Source organism: Musa acuminata, chromosome BXJ3-7 (genome assembly GCF_036884655.1).
Source record: "Musa acuminata AAA Group cultivar baxijiao chromosome BXJ3-7, Cavendish_Baxijiao_AAA, whole genome shotgun sequence".
NCBI classification, from domain to species: Eukaryota; Viridiplantae; Streptophyta; class Magnoliopsida; order Zingiberales; family Musaceae; genus Musa; species Musa acuminata.
The window spans coordinates 41,957,501-41,967,619 of record NC_088355.1 but is presented as its reverse complement, the minus strand read 5'-3'; the positions used below and the strand labels follow the sequence as shown (position 1 = coordinate 41,967,619).

Genomic DNA, 10,119 nt, shown 5'->3' with positions numbered 1-10,119 from the left:
GAGACCGAGGTTGGTTCTAAGGTTGCCCTTTTGTGGTTGCAAACAGTGGTGATAAAATATTATGGAGAGGGAGATAGATCGAGAACGATCCAAGTACCCGAGCGTGACTCTTCGTCATCCTTCTATTGCTCTTAGTTCTTAAGATACGTCTTCATTCTCCGGTGATGTACTCGTCATCCTTGGTGGTCATATTTATAGATCTATCTATAAATATGACGACCAGAGATGATACTATCTCATTATAGAATGATGACGTATCTTAGAAACTCCTTTTAAGAGCAATAGAAGCAGGACATAGGGGGACACTCCTGTACGTGTATCTATCTCTATCTATCTCATTCTCTTTAGTTTTTAGTCGCCACAGTTTCCAACCAGCATGGATACTCTCTGCCCTTCCCCTCGAAGGCCATTTTTCATCTGATCTTTTCATATCTCATTCCTTTCCTTTTGTTGTTGTAGATTTCTTTACTACTCATTTCTCGATGCACAGATGCATGCAGGAGCATCAAACAAGGAAAAAAGCTCCAATGATGAGCATGCACCGATTACTACCGTCGAGTACCCGAAAGATGATGTGACCTGAACATATTACATTTTTCTCGAGAAAGATCATATTTTATTAGAGTAGAATAAAATAGACCATTTCTATCTCCAAAAGAAGAATGGATAGATCCAACAGGTTTGGCTAACCAGTGAACATTGTTATTAGCCTCACAGAATACAATCCATCAGCTAAACAAAAATATATTGTGTTAATCTTCTATGTATACAGACCTAAAGAAACAATGCAACTCTTTTAATACAAAAAAAAAAAAAAAAGTCTGTAGGCTACGTAGGCGAAGACAACGAGGGGCCAGCCCTCCCCAAACCAGGCCACCAAACTGACTCCAAATATATGCCAATACACATAAGGAGGCAGCTCAGTTTTCAACATCACACCCTATACTTCCAGGTTTATGTGCTCTATGCATATAAAACATCAGGGTATAGAAAATTAATTTGATTTATAATCTAAAGTGAGAGGCAGGGAACTCCTTCGGGAAGATTTCCAGGCACTTGATATGCAGTGATGTAATTTTGTCGAAATGTTTTGCGAGGTGGAGCTTCTGAAGTGGAAGAACTGTCTTCGATTATCGGAGGCCGTCCATGAAACTCACCTAAACGGTTAACGAGAGAGAACCTTTCCAATTCGTGGAACTCCATTTGGACGTTTAACACTGATGACCTCTTGTCCAGTCTTACAAATTGAGCAAAAAAGTAAACTGAGTATCAAAAAAGTAATTTTTTAAGAAACATGACACGGACATCTATAATATGAAGGATAAAAAGATTGCAGTAAAAAGGAACTAAAATTCAGGCAACTGACAAGTATTGTAGGTCTATAAAGTTAAACATTTGTAATTTGAATAGGTTGTACCAGCTATTCAAATAATCAAATCATATACATAAGGCATGCAATCAAAACACTGTTCAAATTTCGTGTAAATATCATAATAGGTCAGGTTTATCAAAATTGAGGACTCTCCCTTCCATTTCTAGCTTAAGTATATGAACTTTAAAATAGGATCTATATTAGATAGTTCAGATATAAATTTCCAGAAGGTTGAATACTTAGTTATAAGACATGAGACATGCAATAAAGCACTGCTCGTTTCAAGCATATGTCACAAGAGGTCAGGTATACCAAAATTCGTGACTTTCCTTTCCATTTATAGGTCAAGCATATGCACTTTAAAATAGGATCGATATTAGATAGCTCAGATATGAATTTCAAGAAGGTTGAATACTTAGTTTTAGTGCCAATCCCTATACTTCCAGAAGCATTCACAGCTTCCATTCCAACTAGGTTATTCCTCACCACCCAATACAGTGACCATCATCATGTATCTCTACTATTTATTGCAGTCCTGTACTTTTTTGTCTAGGACATAAGGTTTAATCAACTACAGCCAAAACCATCTTCCACATGTGCAGCTTCACAGAAGTTGCCACCATAAATAATGTACCTTTACATCTATCTACCTGCTTCTAGCAAAGCAAACAACTACGCAATCATCACAAAAGCATGTGCAGAAATAGTTATTTGGAAAATACATTTTGTCAGATGCATCAATGGACAAACTACGACTAAATCCGAAATATGCCAGCACTCTGAAGGACTGGATCCTTCCCTACCAATTAACATTACAAAAAGGCAATTCTCATATAATCCAAGCTCTGATAGGATCAAATTCAGGATTCATAATAGGATTGAGGATCAAGACTTGGCAACATCAGATCAATGGTATCAGTCTCAGAATAAAAGAATAAAGACGAATATCAGTAAAACATCATGCATAATGTTTATCTTTTTACATAAATTTTTGTAAAGAAAAAGTTTACAGGATCTAATTTTTATGAACTTGCTTACCTGAAGGCATGCCATTCATTGAAAAATAATCTTTCTTCTGCAACTGCATCTTCACCTGCGACTCGCATAGGCTATTAGATGTAGGCAAATTCCCCATCCACTACTAGAGGCATATCATCCACGTAAAATTCTCACTTAAAAATCCAAACAATGTGCCAAGAGTGGCAGCCAGTGAAGTCCCCAAGATGACCAATGTCCATGATCCATTTTTTTTCCCCTCCTCTTACGTCTTCTGTCCTCTGCCCCTTCCCCTCTCTCTTCTCCTAGCTCCCTTTCTAACAGATGTAATTGTCATTCGTCAGAACCTGATCAAATTTGGTTGGAATCATCTGATCCTGATCAACCCAATTTGGCTCAGGTTCAGCCACAATCACAATATGCATCAGGTCCAACTAATCCTGACCATATGGCCATATTTCTGAAAAGCTTGGTTCAAGCACCATTATATTTATTCAATGACACAACAAAGTCCTACTTGCTTTTTCTCTACATCACCTGGCACCTTTAGTTTAACTGAAACCTTCTCATGTTCTATCAGTGTAATTATGGTAATAAATCTCAACAATATTGTTTGAACCAAGCTACACCTCGGATGTTACTTAAAACCAAGCTTTCAATAATCCTGATTTTAGAGTTGTCATGTAATTATGGACTGGTAAATAAGATCATCGTTGGCTGATACAGGGCTTAGTTAAACTAACTTTACAAAAATATCAGGTCAAAGCATGGACTTACATTCAAATATAACCAATTTTTTAATAAAGAACAACACATCAGAAGAAGGAAACCAATGATATTCAAACCAACCACCGGATTATGTTCATACCTTGAGAAATCACACTCAAGCTTCTTGGATCTTTGAATAAAGACTTCCATGATTTTTGAGCAAGGATGGTCTCCTGCCTTCTTACAAGAGGTAACATTATCAGAAAACCTGAAAATGTAGTTTTCCAAAAAAAGAAGAAATTAGAAAGACATGGTTCTAACTTATGAAAATAGATGTTTAAGTTGTTAATACATCCACATAATGTATATTTCTTATATCCAGGGTAGATGCAGCAAGCAGACTCTATAGCATCTTGAAGTCATTCTATGACTTTCCCTTTATTGAGGTCACTCGGGCAACACTTACGTATTCTCTTTTTCCAAATGAATGTGATAATCTCTTCCCAAGGAAGAGATCAAGCTGCACACATCTGCAAGTGCTGATTTAGCAATGGAGAAGGTAACATTTTCATAGGCTGAAATGACCTCCTTATTAAGTATTCGAGATGGTACAGCTGGAATGAGTTGATGCATCAAGTGAGTCGTCAAAATTAGCCTTCTTCGTGGTTGAGTTGTTGATGGGCCATTCTCCAAAGCTTCAGCTCCATCATGCACCTATCATTATAAAAGCAGGGTCATAACATTCCACACCATATGTGATTCAGCAAAATGGAATACAGCACAATGAAAGAACAAGGAAGGTCAAAACAGATTATAAACAAACCTTTTCAAACAACTTATTGGTAACCCGAGCCCAGTCTAGTTCTGCAATACTGTACACGATGTGAAAACAGGTTCAATAAAAAAAATTCATTTGAAGTTCATATTGCATCGGGAATCAAAAGCACACAATCAGAATGCATCAAGTGCTACTTATGCATTAGTTCATGTTTTCTTATAGTAGTTATGGGAGTACTACTGAAACCCCCACCTGATGCTTCTTAACCTCTGCTGTCCTTGTGCGACCTTGTGCCATGGCAGAAGCTCTGTAATTGTGCTTTTCCGCTTCCTTGATCTTATAACTGCATCCTGGTCCACAATAGTAGGAAGCAGTGACTGGGTAGATGGTCTATCGGAAGATACCTCTGCGATTGATGAACTTGGCCAAGTATATGTCTGACTGTTTCGAATTCTGTGCTTGACCATAATGTTTTCGGCTGTGCTCCCGGGTATATCTGAGAAAAAATTCTGCTGAGAAGTAGGTTTTGTAATCTTCTGGCCATCATGTTCAGCAATTACTGCATCATTTTTATACATTTGATATTTTTCAAACCAAGATGGAGACACTTGAGGGTTCATACAAGTGTGCTCATTTCCTCTGATTAAATTAGCTGTTGAACATGTACTAAGAGAGGATATATCATTTTGAAGACAATGCCCTCCTGAAGAAGGTGTGCTTGCATTTTGTAACACATTTTCTTTAGAAGCAAAACTTAGCATTTTTGCATTCGATGGTAACAAACTTTGTGAACATGCACCAAGTTCACCATATGCAGGAATTTTGAAGTCTGAATCTTGTTCCTGAACATTTCCCTGATCATTGTTCCAGTACACAAAAGAAGAATTAGAGACAAAATCAGCTCCCCTTAGCCTACTTTGTACCTTGTTGCTTAGATCAGAATCAGCTTTCCTCCTAGCTTGCATCCGGTGCAGAAGGGAACAATTTTTCTGTTGAACATCTGAAGGATTTGAAGTAAAACCAGGGAACCCAATTTCACTGCTAGAAGAGGCCATTCTGTTAATGGAAGCATGTACTGCTTGAGTGTAAGGAGTTGAAGCATGCCAACTTTTCCCCTGGTCCGTGCCCTTCTGATGCAAATGGACCAAGGATGGAATGAATGTATTCAAACCCTCCTCAGCATTTCCCACTAGTTCTGTCCATTGGAATTCAGTTTCTGCCTGGGTAATAGAATCTATCTTCTCAGTAATTGATGGCTTTAAGGAAAATCTCTTATTTGGATCATCTCTGTTCATCAAATGAGAACTTGTGCCAACTTCGGAAGAAGCACTCTCTCCATTACTTCCTTGATCATATGTCTTTTGCAGGCCCAAAAAACTTGTTTCCCTAATATTATGTGACTGAGGTATCTGTAGGCTGAGACTGTCAGGGAGAAGGCTAGCTTGATGTTGTTGGGTTGATATATTTGTCCACATGTATGCCAACATTGACGATGGGTCAACTTGATAAGAAATGCCTGCAGTAGAAGGCTGGATTGATATTGTTTCTGTATTAGAGTACATTGAACTACTAATCTGAGAGAAGTCCTGGACAACCTGCTTCTGCTTTGTATAATCCATCTTTGTTGTCTGCAACTGTTCACCAGAAGCGACTCTAAAAGGTGGAACTCTGCCAGCCAGAGAAGGAAATGATGTCTGAATAGATCGATCAGCTACCGCCCCATCATGAGATTTATATGGTTGTTGAAGTAGTGAGGTATTTTTGACAAGAGCATTTGCATTAGCTTGGTTAAAAATGGTAAAATTCATTGACTGATCTAATGTTCCATATCCAGTGGAACTAGGAATATCTTGCTCTTTCTCCAGATAAACGTTCACATTAGGATTACGTTCCTGCGACTCCTGCCCTTGTAGGTGGTTCCCCATATTACAAGAATTACGAGCTATTGCGGATAAGGTATTTTGCTTATCACAGTATAAAGCTTCTTTATGCTTTTGTTCTGATATGCTAGATATCTTACTCTGATTTTCTCTTTGAGATGTTTCATTCATGAGAGATTGAACTGATGGTGTAGAAATTGACCATATCTGGTCTTTATCTCCTGCCTTGCTGTCTAAGTTCATAGGATTAATATTTAGACAAGTATTGGAAGGTAACACAAACTTCGAAAATTGTTGAGATGGTGGGGCCAATTGCAAACCAAAACCTTGCACAGCAGATGGCTGACAAATACGAGGAGAAGCAGTACCAAAACCAACTTGAGCAGGGATATCAGTATTCCTTGACTGATCAACCTTGTGAAGAAGCTCAAGCACATTTTGACTGCACACATTCACAATAACTCAAGAATTACGAGCCAACATACAGTTGTATGGAAAATGTATAGAATTGGTCACTTGCCGTCAAACATTGCAATGGCAAGATTGGCAGTGAAAGAATGGAAAATGTACAGAAAAGAAATTAAATAGCTGGTTTCAGATGACATATAGACAAGCTCATTTAAAACCCAAAAGACAATATCAAAACCATGTTTCCTCAAAATGACTGGCAAATGAGTAGCTAAGATATGGATTATAATCTATTCACTTATTGAAGTAGTCATATCATGAAAATGTATTCATGGTAAAGTTCTTTCCAGAACATCACAAAGCAGCTAAGTTCATAGAAATACATAAGTTGATGTTCACCTTGTTTGAGCAATTCTTTTATTTTGGGAATATGGACCAATGGATCCATCAAAGGAAGAAGCCGAAGCATGAGTCAAGATGTTATCTCTAGATTGTAGCTTCTGTGATTCCACTGCAATTCTCTGTAAATTAGCATATGTTAACACCAAAGCGCAATCATACCTAGGAAGTAATAGAGAGACAAAGCATTGGCAGTGTAGAAAATAAACCGAAAGCACATGATTAAAAGAAAGATGACAGTTACCTTAACAAGGTTTTCAACATTGTTTGAATCAATATGATCTGCAAACTTAGACTTTTGAGCATATATCTGTTCCTCTTTTTTATATCCTTGAATAACTGATTTGGGCATGCACTGAAAAATAAATGGATGATTTTTAGGGAGCAAAGGTTCCACATCCATCCCCAAACTTCCTGTTAACCGCTTCATTTTAGAACCCACAGTATGTTGACCAGTTTGGATCAATGAATCTTGGATCTCGGATACAAAACATTTCTGGTCATTAGCAGCCAACACAGAATTTTCCTTTGCACTATCTATAGTATAGCTATATCGGCTGTGGTCTAAACTACTGGATGTATAGCCATCACCTGAAACCATCTGCAGATCTTTTTTGTTTTCATCGGTGCTGCTTAATCTTTTGTTAGTGTCATAACTAGTTTGTGGTCTCCCACTTAATTGATTATAGTTTCTTTCCACATTTTTGTCACCATTAGTTTTTACAGTTACACATGCGTCAAAGTTCAAGTTTTTACCAAAAACCATCAGACCTGAATTGGATGCCAGCTGATTCATCTCATCATTCCACTCAAAGTTGTTTGTGTTCACAACAGAACCATAGTTGTCAACTGCAAAATCTTCAGCTTGCACCGAACTGCCAATATCGGATTCGACTGGTTGTTCTCCGCTGTTCACATGCATGTTACTACCACCAGGCTTCCCCATATTAACATCATTATCACAAACATCTGAGACACAATCCCCGCCAGGTGCCATAATATAACTACTGTTCCAGAAATTTGGTGTATCACTAAACTCCCCAGGAAAATTCACCAAGGCCTCATTTTGTTGGTAGGTCCAGCTTCCCTCAGTATACTGCATGTCTACAGAATCATTTGCACACTGCTCATATGACTGGTCCACCCACACTTCATTGGTTAAAGGTATCTGTGCTTGATGACCACCTTCGAAGATTGGTTTCTGCTTTTGATCCTGATGAAACTGTTTGTAATTGTTTCCGCCAGCAGACAGCTGAAAAGACACATGAGGAGCTCCACTTTGTACCCTACTATTTCCATCATGTGCAAATGAGTTATGAAAACTAGGGGAAGTGCATGAATTCGAACATGCATCAGCATCATTATACAAAGGAAGATGTCTTGAAGTTAATGAGGATGCACTCTGCAGGTAGCTGTCATCCCAAGTGGTTGGCTGCTTGGCATTATCATTAGACACAACTGAATCCATTACCATTGGACGTTCCATTTTCTGGTAGCTCAAACCACTCCACTCTTCCTGGATTCCCTTATCACTGCTGCAAGCCTGTACAGCCTCCTGCATAAGAGCGCTCCAGCTTCCACTTTGCATGGAAGGAATAGCACCAAAATGGATGTTCTCCAAAGAAGACCCACAAAGAAAGTTGCCTGAACAAGTGTTCAGGCTCCCACCTAAGGGAACTTCCAAACTGTGGCCATCATCCATACCAAACAAAAGCTTCTGTTCTGTAGGGTCTAGGTTAGCAGCCACATCATCGGAAGTCTCTACTTGCATTGATGGATTTTCCTGCAAGTTACTTGACAAGTCAGCTTTGTCCTGATTATCTTGGACTTCATGAACCCGAACACTGCATTTTAGATTATCTATTTGTTGAAAGTTTCCTGATGCAACATCATTACTCAGAACTTGCACTGAAGCATTATCAAGTGAGCCTTTGCCATGAAAATTACACATAGCAAATGTTCTTTCCCGTGAGAAGTTTTGTGCAGGAGAAGACTGATCACTCTGAAGAGAGTTAAATGGAACCCATGCTTTTACTGATTCATTCCTGGCTCCAGTAGTTGTCAAATCAGTGCAATTACTAGACGCCCCAAAGAACTGAGGATGTTGACATATAACCCCTTTGGCGCTTGAAACAGGAATGCCATGAAAAGTCTGGTCAAACTGTTGTGGGATGAAACCCATAGATCGCATTGTTTGAATTTGATTATTTGAAATTACGAAACTACTTGCAACATTTGGTACAGTAGGATTGTCATTTAACTGCAGCCAGTTCATGTTGTCCGCAATAAATGGTTGAGAGTTAATAGGCACTAAAGGCATGCTCGGAACAACAGTTTTTGGCCAATTACAATCGGACACATGATTAATAGGGACATCATCTATCATTGCAGGTAACTGATCCACAGGTGCTGGTTTTGCTGAAGCGGACAATTTGCTAAGTGAATTTCGCTGTCCTGTACCCGGATCTAGCTGCTTAAATTTATTCTGGCTCTGAGGCTCTTGTATCAGTTGGCACATCAATAGTTGTTGCCATGGTTGCAGGTTATTAAGATCAGGCTGCTGCCCTCGACAAGGTTGTGACATTCCAAGTGGAGACACAAATTGTCAGTACCAACGAACAGGAGACCCAGCAACCTTCAACCCTCCTGAATATCCTTCAAGACCAGTGTAATCAAGATCACCTGTGGACAAGTATTGGTCCACCAGGAAAAAAAAGGAAAACCCTCTAATATATTCTGCTGATTGGACCTTCTTGGATATGAATGATCAGATTTCTTTTTTCTGGTTCTGCAAGAAGAAAAGCAAGAAAAATCAACAAGTATAAAATATCCAGCATCTAAACAAGCAAATAATAATAATAATAATAATAATAATAATAATAATAATAATAATATTATTATTATTATTATTATTATTATTATTATTATTATTAAAATTAAGCAGGTACCACTATAACGTGTCCCTCTTATACTTGTATTCTTCATCCAGAGGAAGATGCAGCATAATGCTACTCAAAAAACATGTGACAAGTTGATTCCAGAACTTGTAGTTCCATTACTAAATCTCTCAGAGTTTTGTGCTCTTCTAAGTGGGTGACAATACCTGACTGAGCAACAACAGCATCGATTAAGATCTCACAGCAACATAACTGGACAGAAACACATGAAAATCATGCGTAATTTGCCAACCTCCTATTCATAAAAGATTCGTGATAATAGGGCTACTTTCTTCCCCAACACTGTACTTCTTAGCAACTTGATTTTCAAGCACAGGATCCTGCCTAAACTGAATTGGCATTGTTACTAGAAATTTAATATGTATTAGGTATTGGGCACAAAAAAAAAAGAAGTCTTGCAAGCATGATGAGATCCGTGTGCATAAACATTTCAAAAGTAATCAACTCTGAAAAGCAATCGTCAAAGTTAGAACGATAAACAAAAGATAAAGAGGAAAGTAAATGAACAAAGCATGTTAAGAAAAGTTAAGCTAAGTACTGTCAACAGAAACCGAATGGTCGTTGATCACATTCCAGGAAACCAACCCCTCAAGAATCAAATTTTCACATCTCATTATGTAT

At 38.3% G+C, this 10,119-nt stretch overlaps 1 protein-coding gene across 6 annotated transcripts in view; it reads right to left on the bottom strand.

Annotated features, from left to right (window-relative positions):
- Nucleotides 1-666: 666 nt before the first annotated feature.
- LOC135643805 (uncharacterized) overlaps nucleotides 667-10,119 on the bottom strand; it is a 10,241-nt gene continuing 788 nt past the window's right edge. The window contains exons 2-10 of one of the 6 annotated variants that reach the window (XM_065161165.1): nucleotides 9,731-9,827; nucleotides 9,490-9,648; nucleotides 6,786-9,329; nucleotides 6,542-6,663; nucleotides 4,107-6,176; nucleotides 3,900-3,948; nucleotides 3,543-3,790; nucleotides 3,237-3,344; nucleotides 667-1,237 (exon numbers count right to left, since the gene is read on the bottom strand). In XM_065161165.1, the coding sequence (XP_065017237.1) occupies nucleotides 1,012-1,237; nucleotides 3,237-3,344; nucleotides 3,543-3,790; nucleotides 3,900-3,948; nucleotides 4,107-6,176; nucleotides 6,542-6,663; nucleotides 6,786-9,125 (5,163 nt within the window). In that variant the 5' untranslated portion in view covers nucleotides 9,126-9,329; nucleotides 9,490-9,648; nucleotides 9,731-9,827 and the 3' untranslated portion in view covers nucleotides 667-1,011. Of the gene's footprint in view, nucleotides 1,263-3,236; nucleotides 3,345-3,542; nucleotides 3,791-3,899; nucleotides 3,949-4,106; nucleotides 6,177-6,541; nucleotides 6,664-6,785; nucleotides 9,330-9,489; nucleotides 9,649-9,730; nucleotides 9,828-10,119 lie in introns of those variants that run through there. The other 5 variants (XM_065161167.1, XM_065161168.1, XM_065161164.1 and 2 more) reach the window with 5 other exon arrangements.